Genomic DNA, 16,188 nt, shown 5'->3' with positions numbered 1-16,188 from the left:
TCGTTGAGTTTCATGTCGGATGCGTAGCTCGCTGCTCACAGAAAGAGAGAATAGAGAAAAAAGGTGTACATATATTACATATATTCAACAACATTTAAATAATAAATGAGAAATAATTATTTACATATGAAAAGATTCTCTTGAGAAATCCTACTTGAATCCAATCGATCTTTGGTAAGATAAAAATATATTTAAATTTGTAAATTCAAATTTTTTGTAATTAATTTATTTATTTTATAACTTTAAGCCAAAGCCTTCAAAATGTCGCCTTAGAAACAAGTAATGTCTTTTAAGCTATTCCCATTATCATATTCTTCTCTAAAATATGCCATATTAAATGCGATCTCAGATAAACCCGCTCAGTTCTTGTACAGAGCATGTTTTACATTTCCATAAGCACATTAAAAACCAGCAAAGGAATTGCTCTTACATCAAATTCTCTTTTGGCATTTTGCTTGGAAAATGCCGGAGGGGCAAGACATTTGTAGAATCACGCAAACAATGGGAGGAAATTTTGGAAAATGCGTCCGAGCCATGCCAACAGAATCAGTCAAAATATGAGCCGCAGAGCAAGGCACGGAGCCAGCTGACATAAGCCGCTTAAAATCATCTTTTTGCCTATTTTGATGGGCGGCGTAAAAGAAATAAAAAATCACACTCGAAACTCATTACAACAAAAGGTGCTTCATCAGCGCAACGAGCAACAGCAGCAACAACAACAACAACAACAACAAGTCCACTTAAGTCGGCATTGGTGGCCATAATCAACTCGGCCCCAGCCCGTCGAACACCTTGGCACAGAGGCCGTGGGCAGCCGCGTGGGCGGGCGGCCGGGCGAAGGGAGCTGTGGGCACTCGGGGCAGCATTTCATTTGCAGCATACTCGTAAAAAGTGAAAAGAACAATGGTGTGTCAAGGACCAACAGGGACTGCCGCCACTGCCGCCGACGCCGCTGCTGCTGGTGGCTGTAAAATGCGGGTCTGCCCCGGCTCCTGCTCCTGCTCCTGCCCTTGCCCTTACACAGAGGCTGCTCGAAGCGTTTTCTGCGCCTGTCAGCCGTTGCCTTCACAATGCCGAGGCACTTAAGCCATTGCTTTTTGATGCTGCACCCACCCACACACACACACACACACACACACACAGGCACGTTGACTCTACGCCCTCTGTGTGTTCCAGTTTCCGGTGTGTGTCACAGGATTTTTGCTTCATTTTGCGTTGAGAGTTCAGCGTGTCAGATCGCAACCCATTTGCCTGTCTGTCTGCCTCTGCCTCTGCCTCTGCCTGCGCTCTCATTCTCAGTCTCTGTCTCCTGGTCATGCAGACAGCTAGCAATAATTCTGATACCGACTAGGAGCAGAGGTAGCTCCTGCTCCACCCATGCTCCTGCTGTGCCTGACAATGATGGCGTTGACGTCATTTGGCATTGGCGTTGGCTGCTGCCGTTTGTCATTCATTTACTGCCACACCCAGACGCCTCACCTCACCTCACTTCGCCGGTCAGCCCCTAGCCCATTATTTATGCTTTTAAGGTAGCTATGCACAACACGCAGTCTGTTTGCAATCCCGAGTTCTTGTCACTCCCTCGACTCGATTGCTGGGCACGTTGCCAGATTGCCCAACACACACACACACACACACACTTACGAAAAAATAGACATCTTCAATATGCAGTTGTCGTACATTTTAATTGTTATTGTTATGCGTGCGTTTTGTCTGCATCGTCGATAATTGCTGTTCAGTTGGCTTTTAATTCCAATCGATGCTCAATTAGAAGCTGCAGCATTTAGTTCACACACACATGCACATGCACACGCACACATCGACCCTCACTCACACACATGCAAACAGCAATCATAGAGAGCTGCCAAAATTCGCCTACCTGCTAGCACTTATAATTCCCAAATTGTTTGTTTAGCTTATTTGTTCTTTAATCTAGTCAAGTTTCAAACCTTTGCCTGTTGCTTGCCCTTAACATGGACACAGGAAAGCAGAGAGTGAGTGAGAGAGAGTGAGACAGCCTGATAGCCTAGTTCCAGCTGAATGGGGTCATTGGCTAATTCGTTTGCATCGCAACTGTTAGCTTTTTATACATAAGAAAATTAGTTTATATTAATATATTCATTGTGATATATTTTGATCAATTTTAAATTATAATAATGAACCTTGTTTATGACTTTTTCAAGAACCACCCAGTTCTATTATCAGCACATCTTCGTCTCGTCTTCGGGTAGATAGTGAAGAGTAGACCATGGTAGACGATTGCAAAGTACGCTAATAATAGAAAAAAATGCATAAATATAATATTTTATATTTTTATTTGTTATATAAAAGAAATACAAACTTTTTATTTTCCAAATAGTTTAAGCTCTAAAAGGAAATTCTTTACGTACATTCAGCTTTGTCTTTGCTTCTGTCTAACAATGATTTGTGTTTTATGAGTGTGGTTAGCCATGTTGAAGAATCAAATCGAATTGTATGCCAAGCCACTGACCACATATGCCTCACACCACCGACTTCAGCCAGCCGTTAATCAAATACTTCCACTGAGACTTCAAAATCATATCAGCCACTCGAAGTTTTCGTAAAATAACAGATTGTAATGCTGTAGTCAAGAAACCGAGGCAAAGTGCTTTATCATCAGCAGACAGCTAACCCCATGCTTGCCGGGAGGCGGGCTGTTAGAAGTGGGCGTAACCTGTACGCCCGCCAGTTGACCAAAATTACAAATAGCGGTTATTATGAAGCCATAATTTATGCAAATACGTTTGGCCGAGCTCACTCACCCCGAGTCCTACTGCAAGTCCAAGCAGCAGCTCTAATTGTTTGATTAATGGTTCGGTTAAAGCCTCGGCACGTGCTTCAAGAACTACGCACTGGCGTTCAAGTACAACCCTTACGACTGACCGAGGGAAGCGAGAGTGCCCGGGGGGAGCGAGACTGCTGTAAATTTCAAATATTGTTTCAGTTGCACACAAAATTTCAGCTCGCGGGCACAGACAGGCGCAAGCACAAACTATCCCAATACGCAAACCAAATGCATATACATACATACATATATCTGTAACCTCGCGCATATGATATGATATATGTATGTATGTGCTCTGTGTGCATGTGTGTATATACATATATTTACATAGATGCGCATATATCATGAGCTGCGCCTGCAAGCTGCTTTATGCTTTATAACCCAGCCCAAGCCCGACCCGGTCAGGTCAGGCCAAGGTTTGCCTCTCCAGCTTCCAGCTCCCAGCTCCCAGCTCCCAGCTCCACCTTTATTTCAAGCTCAACTCCATTTGCCGTGAGTTTCGCAAGTTGTTTGCTGTTTTTCATGTTTTCCATGTTTATGCGAAAAACTTTGCCAAGCTTCTGCCTTCAAGGCATATTTTCGTTCTATGTCTTCCGTCGGGATAGGAGCCCGCCACGGCACTCTCCCAGAGACAGGGAGAGAGAGAGGGAGATAGGAATAGAGTCTGGGAGCAATGCCAGCAGAGTTCTTGGCGATATTGCATTGTTTGCCTTTTGGCTTCAGCCGCCGTGGCGCTGTTTGCATTCTGGTTTATGCTTTCCAGTTATTTTTTGTTTTTTTGTTTTTATGCAGTTTTTATGTGGTGCATCCATTGGCCATATTAAAAGATTTACATAGTTAAGCTCTTCAAATTGCGAGCAAATGGCGTCATATTTTGTGATTATGGTCGAGACGGCTTTTTAAATATGGCCGGGATAGGATAGTGCCTGGTCAGTAGGCAACAAATCAGCCGCCGGGCATGTCTGAAACTTATGCACAGTGAAGCTAAGCTGAAGAAAAACCAACATGAGTGCAGATAAGAATATAATTTATATAATACTACATATACTATATACTATAAAGTGCATACATATATTGATATATCTAATATGTAATATTATAATATTTAATTCATATATATAATATTAAAAATATTTTTAAATTAATATTGAATAAATGCAAGACAAACTTCTGAAAAAATCAATAAATTTTAGCCCGAAACGTTAAACTTAACTTCTCAAAATATAAAAAAAATAAATAAATAAAAGAAATATATAAGTTAATTCAAAAATTGTATAAATGAATAAAAAGATAATAATTTAGGAATAATAAATAAAATATAATGATTTTTGTCATAATAAAAAATAAATGAATATATAATTAATTATACGACTAAATGAATAAATAAATATTAAAATTCACCGAGGGTATTATCAAAAATAATAATGGTGATAATTATAATAATTAAAAAAAAAAAATAATTTTGAAAATTAAAATAATAGTTCTTGGGCTTAAAAATTAAAAATATATTTTACATCAGAAATTTGTCTAAAAAAATTTCTATAAAAAATGATCAAAAACATTTTATAAATTCAAAAAATATTTAAAATTATTATTATTTTTTTTTTTTTTTATAGCGCGGCTTTACTGTGCTCTCTGTGCTACCTCTATAAATTATGGCTGCACTCAGCATTTCTTAGTCAATGAGCTCCTCAATGCCCGGAAATCGCCTAAAGACAGACAAAAGTTCAGAAAGTTTTTCGCTTCAATTTTGTTTTCTTTTTTGTTAAGCTCGATTCTGGTGCTGGTTCGTAATAAAAGATAAGATAAGATAAAGTTGGGCACACACACAGGCACAGGGAGAGAAAAGTGTATGCAGAAAATTGAAAACCCAATTGAAAGTTATTGAAAATGCACAATAATAATTTCTTCAATTGCATGCGCTATTGAATTCCTGTCATAAGTTTTCTCTGCTGTCCCCAGCTCGAGCATACTTAGCAAAGAGGTTGAGGGAGGAGTCGCGGGAGCAGAAGCCGAAGCACAACTTCTGTTTTCAATGCGTAATTATGGGCAAATGGGAAAATGCATTAAAGTTCTTGAATCATTCAGTCGGGTAATTATTAATAATGGAGCATTTTGCATACAATGCCAGGAGATATTTCATACTTAGGACTCATGAAAACATATTACACTCGGTTGAGCCAGAACCAAGCATTGAATATTTGATAAGTTTTCATTTGAGAATTGTTTTTGTAATGCAATTTGTTGATACAAATGCAAAATGGCGTAATAATTTTAAGTAAATTTAGAAACCATTAAGTTCAAACAGAATATGTATTTTAATAAGGTGCAGTCATGTCAAATGTAGTTTAGGTATGCAAAGACAATTGACTAAGGTAACGGGTAAAAGTATTTTTTAACATATTTATATATTAATTGGGTATAGTAAGGAGAGAAACTTAAAGTATCTTTAAGATACTTTTGTAATTTTATAGGCAATGCTAAATGTATCTTTGAGTTACTTTTGTATCTTTTCTAGTAAACCTAATAGCTGAAAGTATCTTAAAGACATTTCTGTAACTATTGTGTATTTTTAATATTTTCATATACTTTGAGATACTTTAGGTATTCAGCCCCGAATAAATGTACATTTGAGATACTTTTATTATTTTCGTAGCAACAGAAATACAAAAAGCATCAATGAAATATTTTTTATATCTGCCAGATAAGAAATTTAATGAATGTACATCTATAAAATAGTACGGTCGAGTCTAGATAATTTGTAGACCGCTGAATCGAAAATGGCGATAAATCGAGAAAATTCTATCCCCATGAAAGTAATTAATCCCCCTCAATAATTCTGGACAATGTGAATTTCTGTCTAATTCAAGAAAAAAAGTAAAAAATAAAACTGATCCAATTGCCCTTTCGAATAATCCCAATGCTACGGTATTTCAAATAGGGAAGATTTGTCTCAAGCTGAATTGAAAATTGTTCAAACATTTCATATTTATAAAAACAGATCAAATTTAAACGGAACAAATCGTTTGGTTGGTTATATCTAAATTAATATTCGACTGTCTGTGTCTGCTATTGACACTTTATGCATGACATTCCCTCGCTTGCCAGTGAAGTGCGCGCTCGAACCCTAAAGTTCGTTGACAAACCCATGTCATTGGCAAAAGAGCAGTTGCCCCAAGAAGTGGGAGGGGAAAATCTGTTCGCCTTTTTCTTTTGGGCTGCAAATGACGCGAGTTGTCAACTCGAATTAAAATAATTGATTTATTTTATAACGCAAGGTTAGCTGCGCACACAAGACGAAATATGGAAATGAAGAAAAAGCGAAAAGGGCAGCACTTGAGGGATGTCAGCAGCAGCAGCATCGACTAATTTGAAGGACTTCACTCTGCAGCACTGGGTAAACACAAAAAAAAAGTTGAGAGAAATTAAAATTAAACAAAGCAATAAATAAGCAATTAAAAAAAATTTAAAGAGCTGGCCAACTCGCTGCTCTTATTGGCCAAATGGGCTGGGGGCAAGCGTTCTCTTGATTTGGCATATCAAAAGGAATTGGCCGGCAGCTCCTTCGACTGCGCTCCTTTGCTCCTTATCTTTGGCGCAATGTTGTGTAAATTGTCAAAATTATTAATTGCGGTCATTATTTAGGCCATCCCCCCTACCCCACTTCCCACTTCTACTACTACTCCTACACTTGCGTGTATCCCGAAGGCTTGTCTTCTCCAAATTTTGAGCGCCCTTTTAATTAGCCAATAAATGTTGCTGTGCAAATTGCGCCACAATGAGAATTAATGCCGCCTCTTGAGCTCAAGCGATTTGTTATCATTAAAAAAACAGATATATGTATATAGATAAATATATATATATATATATATCCATAGACTGCTCTGGCAAGCTGTTAAGCTGCCAGAAAGTTTGGCTGTCGGGCGACTTAATCGCTTTCTCGCCTGCACTCGGGCCCTTTTTTATTGGGCAACATTAATATTTTTATAGTATTGCCCCCGACTTATTTTCGGCTGCGGCTCGTTAATAAAGACATAACCATTGCCCCACGGCCCTTCATTATGTTCGACTGTCCGATAAGCCCGCGGGCTCTACACGAATTCACAAAATGTCAATTGGCCGAGCATAAAATGTATAAAAATGTTTATCAGGACATGCGAAGGGAAGAGTTTGATAACGAGCCTGAAGCTGGGCTGCGATGTGGGCGGACTCACAATTTCTATAAACTGCTTTAATTGGCCTTTTAGCTGTAGGTATTACTTATATTTTATTTAATTTATGAAAACATTTGAACAGGAATTTTTGAATAGAAAGTTCATTAAATGGAATTTTATCTAAAATTCAATGGCAATTGGTTTGCAATTCTCAGTCTTTTGCTTCTTATAGCTAACAAGCTATTAACTTTTATGTAGCTGAAATTAATTTCTATTTTAGCTCATCGGAAATGGGATTTTAATTAAATTTTGTGAAGAATGATTCTAGTTCCATAAGCAATACATATATATAAATTATAATTTTTATTTATTTTTTTCTGAGAATTGAGTCTAATTTAAATACATATTGTTTATTTTGATTTTCATTTATTAATTTTTGTACTTTAAAATGAGAAAGTGTATAATGACATACAATTTTGTTGTAGAGAGTCCAAACGATTTGGGTTAAAAGTTATCTTTGGTTTCTAGAAACTTCAAGCCATTGCTGGACGAAAGAGCTTTTACAAATTCTATAAAATATTTATAGCTTTTGATTAATGAATCACAATTTTGAAAAGCTATTTAAAATAAGAAACATAAAGTAAAATACTTAAGTCCGATTTTTATTTTAACAAGACTTTTTTTAATGTTTTAAGATATCCGAATTAATGAAATTATATACGATTTTATCTCTATCTCTCTAGCTATTCTTCTTTTTCTTTCTCGCTCCCTCTCTCTCTTTCCCTCTCCCCGTCTCTCTCCCTTTCTTTTCCATCCTCTCTACATCTCTCTCTCTCTCTTTCCCTGTATTCCGACCGCTATTTCTTCTTCTGCTTTCCCCTCTTCGTCTGCCTTCCTCCCACATATACAACTTATACAACATTTTTATGTATCCTACAACATTTTTGCAAAAATTTAATATCAGCCGGCTTCGCAGCATTTCCTCCTCAACAAGTCGCTGGGCTCTGTCTGCGACTTTTAACGGGCCCAGACTTCGATTCGTTTTTTATTGGCTGTGTTCGATGTGTCGCTGAAAATGTTATCGCAACATTAGGCGGGGCGTCACATTGCGTCAATTACTTCCCGTTAGGCAGCCAAGCAGCAGCCAAGCAACAACAACAGCAACAACAACAATTGAAGCACTTAATCAAAATAAGAAGAAGAGAGAAGCAAAGAAAAAAAAAGTTGGCTAAATGTGAGTTTGTGATTCGAGATGGCGACAATAAAGAAAATGGCACTCAGCTGGAAAACTTGGATAAGTTGCAGAGCAATACATACATATATATTATAAATATATTGAGAGGGAAAATGCGAAATGTGCGCTTTAAAGGGAAATTTCAAACGGAAATTATCGAAATGCAGAGTGAGAGAGAGAGAGAGAGAGATAGAGAGAGAGGAAGAGAGCAAGAGGCAAACCAATTCAACTTACACGCAAAAAGGGAAAACCCTTTTCAGCAAGCGAGCATTATGCGATTTGCATATATAAATAAACTTTATCAAAAAACATATTCATAGCGCCCGCACATTTATGAGGAGGAAGCCCGTAGGGTGTACACACACACAAACACATACACACGCATACACAAAAGTAACAAAACGATTTTCCACTTGACATGTGCTCAAGTGGCTGCTGGCTGTTGCCTGTGGAGGAGCGGTGGGCGTGGCCCGAGTACATTTCGTTTCGTTTGGAGGATATTCAATCTGTTTTTTCCATTTAAACAATTTTCAAAAACTTGTTTATAACTCAATTTTGCAAAATAAAACGAAATAACACTTAAATAAATAAACACAAAGCGCACAAACCAAAAGTTGAGCACAAAATGAACAATTCCCCACGCTTTTCGATGCTGTCTGCCGCTGAGCTCTCACTCTCTCTCTCTCTCTATAGGTGTGTGTGTGTGTTCACACGCATGTAATACACAGCAACAACTAACAATTGCTTTGTTGTTGCAGCTCTTAACAGGCACGCGAAGAATCCTCCAAACGAAATGGATATATCAAGCGCTTTGCTCCTCGCTGCCAAAAAGCATACGAAATCCAAACTGAAATTTGCCAAATGGCAATTGTGTGCGTGCGTGTGTGTGTGTGTGTAGGGTAGGGGCGGGAGCAGAGTTACTGTTATTTTAGTCAGCCTTGAGCAAAACTTTACGCAAAGCTTAGATTGAAATGTTGTATTTAATTTGAAAACAATTTGCGTGCGATGAGAATTCGAAAAGGAAATATACTACGGAGAGATACATATGGTAGGGGAGCTTCATTATATATCTGTTTGATAATAAATCAAATTTAATTAAATATTGAAAAAGTTTTAAATTAAGTTTCTAAGAGCTAAAAGTATTTTTTAATATTATTGTGGACAATTAAAATTGCTTTAACTACAAATTTGTAAATGTGAAATGCAAATATATTTCTGAGAGATATGGTAGGAAAGCTTCCAATGTCTGTAAAATAATAAATAAAAGTTTTTATAATATTTATATTATCTTAAAAAATTTAAGTATATATTTAATTTCACTTATTAATTTATATTAGTTATTTACTCAATTTTTTAGCTTATTATTAATATAAATAAATAAAAAATAAAACAAAAATAAATAAATAAATAAAAATATATTAATTAAAAAAAATTAAAAATTGCATACTAATAATTTTTTATTATGAAGAATCGTATTTGAAGTAAAATATAATTAATCTCTTTTTAGTGATTTTCAATATAACAAATAATTTCCAGTTGTAAATCAAGCCATTCGAATTGTCCTAGAGTCGCAGAGCACTTTATTTTATGCATCATTTTAAATTCAATAAACAAAAATACAAATTTTACTCAAGTTAAATCATGAACTCATCTCGCACATTCTTAAACCGTAAACCTCTGCAACTCTATTGCAGCAACACGCTCAGCTCTCTATTGAAGCAGAGCACGTTTTCTCTGCTTGCGTTTTGGGGCGAAGAAAAATCTCGACCGATTGAGTTCTCCCCAGTTGGCATTGCATTTAAGAGCAGCTCGTGCACTGATAAGCTGGAGCTAAGCTTGGCAATTGCTAATTAGCCTATCCGAGAGCTCAGAGCGAGCACAGGCTGGCCCAGCTCAATGGGAATTGTCATTGTTTTTCAGCAAGTTCTCCACTTGAGTGCCGCAATTTATGCATTTTCCATGGCATTAACGTTGAAAAGCGTCGCAAATGAAATGCCATTCAAATGTTGTGGCCCCCATTGGGCTATCTAGCTGGTTGGCTTGGTTAGTTGGTTACCTGGTTAGCCGGTTTGTCTCGCAGCCCGAGGACGGCTCCAGCGACGTTGACGGTGCCAAAGGTCATGCAAATTAGTGCCGCACAGAGGAGCAGAATCAACAGCTGCAACAACAATGCAAAACTTTCCTAAAGGCACCCGCAGCTCAGGCCAGAGCTACGCAGCTCCATTCAGCTCGCTCGCTCGCAATCTTGGCAAAACTTGTGTAAAAGTAACTAGATAATGCAGCCCGGTAGCTGGGGCAGCTACTTGTCTTGAGATTGTGAACAGCCAAAGCCAAAGCCAAAGCCAAAGCCAGGAGCTGCTAATGAAATGTGATGTGGACAGAGTGCGCCGAGGGCAGGGGCGAGGTAAAACTTTGTGCTTGTGGTATTTGGCATAGATAGTGAATAGCGAATAGCGAATATCTCTGAGAAGATAATTAGCATGTAAATATGAAAGTAAACTCTGTAATTAAAATGTTTGCTGCCAGCTAAACGTAGATAAGTGCAGCTGCAATACTTGTGTCTTCGATAAGAAACGCAGAGTGATGGGACTTACACAGATTTCTGTCTATCAAGTTGAACTTGAATTTCATTGTAAAATTGTTGTTATTGGAATATTTTTTGCAATTAAACTATTGGCAACTCTTTAGTAAGTAGAATAGATAAAAATAATTCAAATATATTTCGATTGATAGTAAAATAGTAATTACTATAAATATTATGTAAATATTAAACAGAGTGAAAATAAATGTAAAAAAAATATTTTCAAAATAAGAAAAATGACAAAAGAATTTATGCAAGTTATTAATTCAAAAAAAAAAAAAAAAAAATTAAAAATGCTTAATATACCGAATTATTTTATTAAAATAATACTATTTTTTATATTATAATTTTACATTACATATTAATATATTTTAAAAAAAAAATCATAATTATTTTATTCAAAAAAATATTCTATGAATATGTATTTAAAATTATGTTTAATTATTATTAATATATTATAATTAAAAAAAGGTTGTTTAAAAAAAAGAAGCCAAAATTTTTTTTTTTTAAATATTTATTCAAATAAAAACAGTCAATGAAAATGATTTATTATTTTTTTTTTTTTAATAATTAAATAAAAAGTATTAAACTAATTTTTACTTTTGTAATGCTTATTTAAATAAATTGTTTATTAATTATTTTTTATTATTATTTTTTTTTTAATTTATTTATTATATTATTTATTTTTTTATCATTTGATACAAGATATAAATTTCCATAAGTTTTAAGCTCTGTTGCCAATCGATATCATCCACTTCTCTTTTCATACATTACGACCCAATATGGTATAGCTGCTTATTAAAATATTTTCCCATTAGGTCTATTCTATTTTTGCTAAGCTCTGCTCTCGTATTCAGCTCAGTCAGCTCGACTTCCCATTTTGTCACCAAATACTGTAGCTAAATAAATTGGCCAACTAATTTAGGCCAACGAAATTTCCAGCTAATTGCAGGCATATTAATAGCTCGGCAAAAATCTGTGCACACATGTCACACACACGCACGCACACACACGTGCACACATTAACCTGAGCGAGAGTGAGCTTGAGATCGAAACGTTAAAATAATTAATAGGCAAATTAATATATAATAAGGCCAAATAATGAGCCAATATTTGCGCAAATATTGAGAAAATGGCAAACGTTGAGCTCAAATTACGACATCAATGTGTCAGTGTGTGTGTGTGCGAGTGTGTGCGTGTGCTCATTCAAATGCCATCATTATCGTGCTCATCATCGTTTGCATGGCAAGTGCCCAGCATTCAGCAGAAGGACGCATGCCAGAGCGGCGGCTGCTGTTGCTGCTTCATTATCCTTATTACTCCTTTCGTAACAGCTCCAACTCTTGCTTCGGCTCCTGCTGCTGCTGCTGCTGCTGCTGCTGCTGCTCGTCGGGCTCCACTGTTGCGTTATTGTTTCCATTTTGATTTATGTCCTGCTCCGCTCCCTCCTCCGCTCGTCTACAATTTTAACGTTGTTAACCAAATTGCATAAATTAAGTGCGTTCGTTTGCTTGAGTGGCGCCGGCTTCGCATAGCTCAACTAGCTTCTGACTTCTGGCTGCCAGGCTCATCCCTAGACTTACTCGCCCTGTCTCACTCGCTCTCTCTCCCTGTATGTGTATCCTTCAGTCATCTCGACTGCATTTGTGTTGCTAATGTGCGTACATTAGACGCACATGTTGCCACAGTTCGGTGCTTGGCTCTCGCTTTGGGACTGCCAGCTCGAGCGCAACAACTCTCTCTTTTTCGCTCCCTCTCTCTCTCTCTCTCTGCGTCTGCCTTTGGCTTGGGCTCGCCTCTTCTTCTTTTCCTCTCGACTTGCTCGAAATTTTTAGTGCCTTCTGCTTGGCTTTGCGAAACTAAAAAAAAAAGTAACTCGGAACTCGCATAATTTTTGCAAATTATTTACATCACTTGGCATCATTTTTTTCTCTCTCTCTCTCTTTTTATTAAAATTTTTTTAATTGCTATGCAAATTCTTGAAGTTTTCGAGTGCGTGCTGTGAATTTGTAAAGCCCATATTTGATTACCTCATGTAATGAATGCAATTATAATATTTAATTTACAATTTATTAACTCGCATTTTTATTAAAATTGTTAACTGTTTTAATGAGCAACTGGATATGAAGTGTGAAATGTGAAATTTTAATGCATGTGTGTGCCATATATGTACATACATACATAAATGCTTAAAATAGTGATGAGAAACCAAAGAACCCGAAGCTGTCTGGTCTCGTCAGCGCATTTTTCGCCGTTGAAAAAAATTACATATGCTACATGTCTAGTCTATGTGTTATGAATGGGTATAAATTTTATATTATATTCAATATGCATTTTTTCATGAGCTAACGCTTGAAGATACTTGTTCAAGTTTGGCTTTGAAAATAAAATTAAAATAAAAAGAAATTATTTTACATATTTTTATAAAATAGATTTATATATATAATTTTTTATATAAAAAAAACTTTTTTTTACATATTTTATCTAAAGACTAAATTATTTTTTTGTAAAAATGTCACAATTATTAGAAAATGATATTGTTATTTATATTCTAAGTGTGTGAAAAAATTAATATAATCTTATTTAAATTGTCTAAGCAGATCAGCTGCTCTTGTCATCGCTTGCTATTTTCAAGTTCCCATCTTCCATCTCACTCAATATCGATTGCTTTTTAATTATATGCTGACAGAATTCTAAAGAAATATCGATAGTTATTTATTTATAGTTTTCCCCTCTCCAATTGCTATTCGCCGAGTAAAGAAACATCTGTACATATTTTTTAATTTTTTTAAAGAATTCTTGCAACATTATCAATAAATCCAGCTAATAATAATAATGCAAACAAGTTTGAAGGTTTCCATTGGACAGCAGCCTAAACTGAATTTCAAGCATAAAAGAGGGAAGATAGATATCCCTATTGGTATTTCAGTTTCAACCCTCACAATAGGAACTGCCTCTGCAATTGGTAAGAATACTGGCGATTTCTTCGCATCCAGAAATCCAGCTCAACATTCCATTCAATAGAACTTTCATTCAGTTATAATTTCAGTTGCTCAATACCATGCTAATCAAAAGCATTTGTCAGAGATTATTTGCCCTCACCTGGCATATCATGACCAAGCGTCAATTTAATTTAATTTGTTAAGCAACAAAAGCGAATCGCATTAAACAAATTGCATGGAGTCTATAGCTACATATATAACAAAATAATAGAAATGCAAATATTTGCACAAGTTTCACAAATTATTGCAAATTGCTGGCTCAATTTTCTTAATTATATTTGGAGTCGGCGATTAGAGCCCAGCCGCATCGATTCGTGGACTATAAAAGCCGTGCGAGTGCAGCAGCGAGTCAAGAGCATTTGCCATGTGTGCCCTATTTGTTGTCTGCTTGCTGCTGTGCGTGCTGGGCCTGGGCCGAGGGGAGGAGGAGGAACCCAATGTGCGCCGCATTATGAAGGAGCTGGATGTGATACCCGATGTGCTGAAGGAGCCGCCGCAGGAACTGCTAAAGGTATGTGTCGCATTGCGCTGCGCTTTGCCACTGAAGGGGCTGAGGGCTGCTTTGCATTTCAGCTGCGCTTTGAGAGTGGCATCGACATCGAGGAGGGCAAGACGTACACGCCCACCGAGCTGAAATTCCAGCCGAAACTGGAGTGGAATGCCGATGCGGAATCCTATTATACGCTCATAATGCTGAGTCCCGATGCCCCAAGTCGCGAATATCCCATCTATCGCTCCTGGCTCCACTGGCTGGTGGTCAACGTGCCCGGCCTGGATGTGGCCAAGGGTCAGCCGCTCTCCGAATACTTTGGCCCGATGCCGCCCAAGGAGAGCGGACTCTTGCGCTACGTGGCACTCGTCTACAAGCAGTCGGGCAAACTGGACTTTGAGGAGAAGAAAATGGAGCTGAAAAGCGCCGAGGATCACAGCAACTTCGATCTGGAGAAGTTCACCAAGAAATACGAGATGGACGCTCCATTCGCCGGCAATGTATTTCAGTCCAAGTGGGACGAATATGTGCCAGAGCTGATGAAGATGCTGTACGATATAAATGAGTGAGCAGGGAGTATTATAGAGCCAAGTATGGTGAAGGGTTTCTATAATATATAGATATATGTATATCTCATATTCATTTATAAAGAGAATGTTAGCTAATAAAATGGGCCTTTGGCTCTATTTCGTTTGATATACCTTAAGCTATGAGAATCTCCGAGAACGGCGAATTGAGCATAATATGCAATAGTATGTATCAGGTATGTAATACTTATCTGAGCTTAGCTCATGTCTTCCAATCTGCCAGCTATGGAGCGTCTTAGAGAGGTGAGAGCTTTGATTGATTTAACCTAAATATTTATGTAATAAATATTAATTTCTGTTCTTCATTCAGGTCCATTTTAGTCATAGATCATGAATTTTTATATAGTATGCAAGCACAAGACTGTCTAAACTGCATCAACACTATGAGAATCTCCGAGAGAGGCCCAATTTGTAATTTATTTCCATGATTATCTTAAGATTCCAATCAATTTTCAATTTCAATTGAATTCAATGAATTTTAATTCTTAAAGATTCCCCAAAGACATTCGTAGGTCTTTAGTATATTCGAGAAACTTTAATCTGAGCTGATGGAACTTAATTAAAAATGGCACAGAAAATTGCTCAATGATAAATAAAATGTCTGCATTTCGGCTCTAGCTGAGTTGGCTCGACTTAGCAGCTCGTAAAGTCTCAGTTTGCAGCTTGACAGTGGCAGAACTTGAGAGGCCAAACGTTGCCTAATCGAAATTCAACTAACTTTTACTTAACTAGAAAACTGACGCAAAGCTCTACCTTCAAGAGCCACCTCCATCTCCCCAGCTGCCCCATCAAGAACAACAACAACAACATTGATTGACTTGCTACATTCTCAAAGTGCCTTAACAACAACAACAACAACAACTAAAGCTATGCAGCGTAGCTATCGCCTTGCAGTCGCAGAAAAGTCACTTAAACTTTGCAATCATGATAAGGCGTAATGCTAGATTTCCATTTATATTTCCGCCCCAACACCACCAACGCCACCCCCACGCACAACTGCTGTGAAACAAGTGTTAAAGGTGCAACATAAGAGTCTGTGTAATGCGAGAGTCAAGTTGGCCAAGGAGCTCTGAGGGTTGGGGCCAACTCAAATAGTAACTAAACGCAGGGCACAAAGCGTTTTGCGGCAAACGGCAAATAACCTTAAGGTTAAGATTACAAGGTAATTTGATTCAATTCCACTGATAGGCGTGCCAAGAGCAACAACAACAACAACATCAAGAGAGTCGTCTTTTAATACTGGGGCCAATTCCAATGGCAATTTCCCAGCTCGCCGAGATGACAATGTCGAGATAGGAATTGTTTCTGCATTGCCGCCAGCCAGCCCGAAAAAG

At 37.3% G+C, this 16,188-nt stretch overlaps 1 protein-coding gene across 1 annotated transcript; it reads left to right on the top strand.

Annotated features, from left to right (window-relative positions):
- Positions 1–14,113: 14,113 nt before the first annotated feature.
- a5 (antennal protein 5) lies at positions 14,114–14,872 on the top strand. The gene is made up of 2 exons (XM_018098532.3): positions 14,114–14,288; positions 14,351–14,872. The coding sequence occupies exons 1-2, from the start codon at positions 14,142–14,144 to the stop codon at positions 14,834–14,836; spliced, it is 633 nt and encodes a 210-aa protein (XP_017954021.1). The 5' UTR covers positions 14,114–14,141; the 3' UTR covers positions 14,837–14,872.
- Positions 14,873–16,188: the final 1,316 nt, after the last annotated feature.

The sequence above is a fragment of the Drosophila navojoa genome, chromosome 3, assembly GCF_054131105.1.
Source record: "Drosophila navojoa isolate 15081-1374.11 chromosome 3, UAZ_NAV_1.0, whole genome shotgun sequence".
NCBI classification, from domain to species: domain Eukaryota; kingdom Metazoa; phylum Arthropoda; class Insecta; order Diptera; family Drosophilidae; genus Drosophila; species Drosophila navojoa.
Note: the sequence above shows the minus strand (reverse complement) of the source record. Positions and strands in the feature narration are given on the sequence as shown.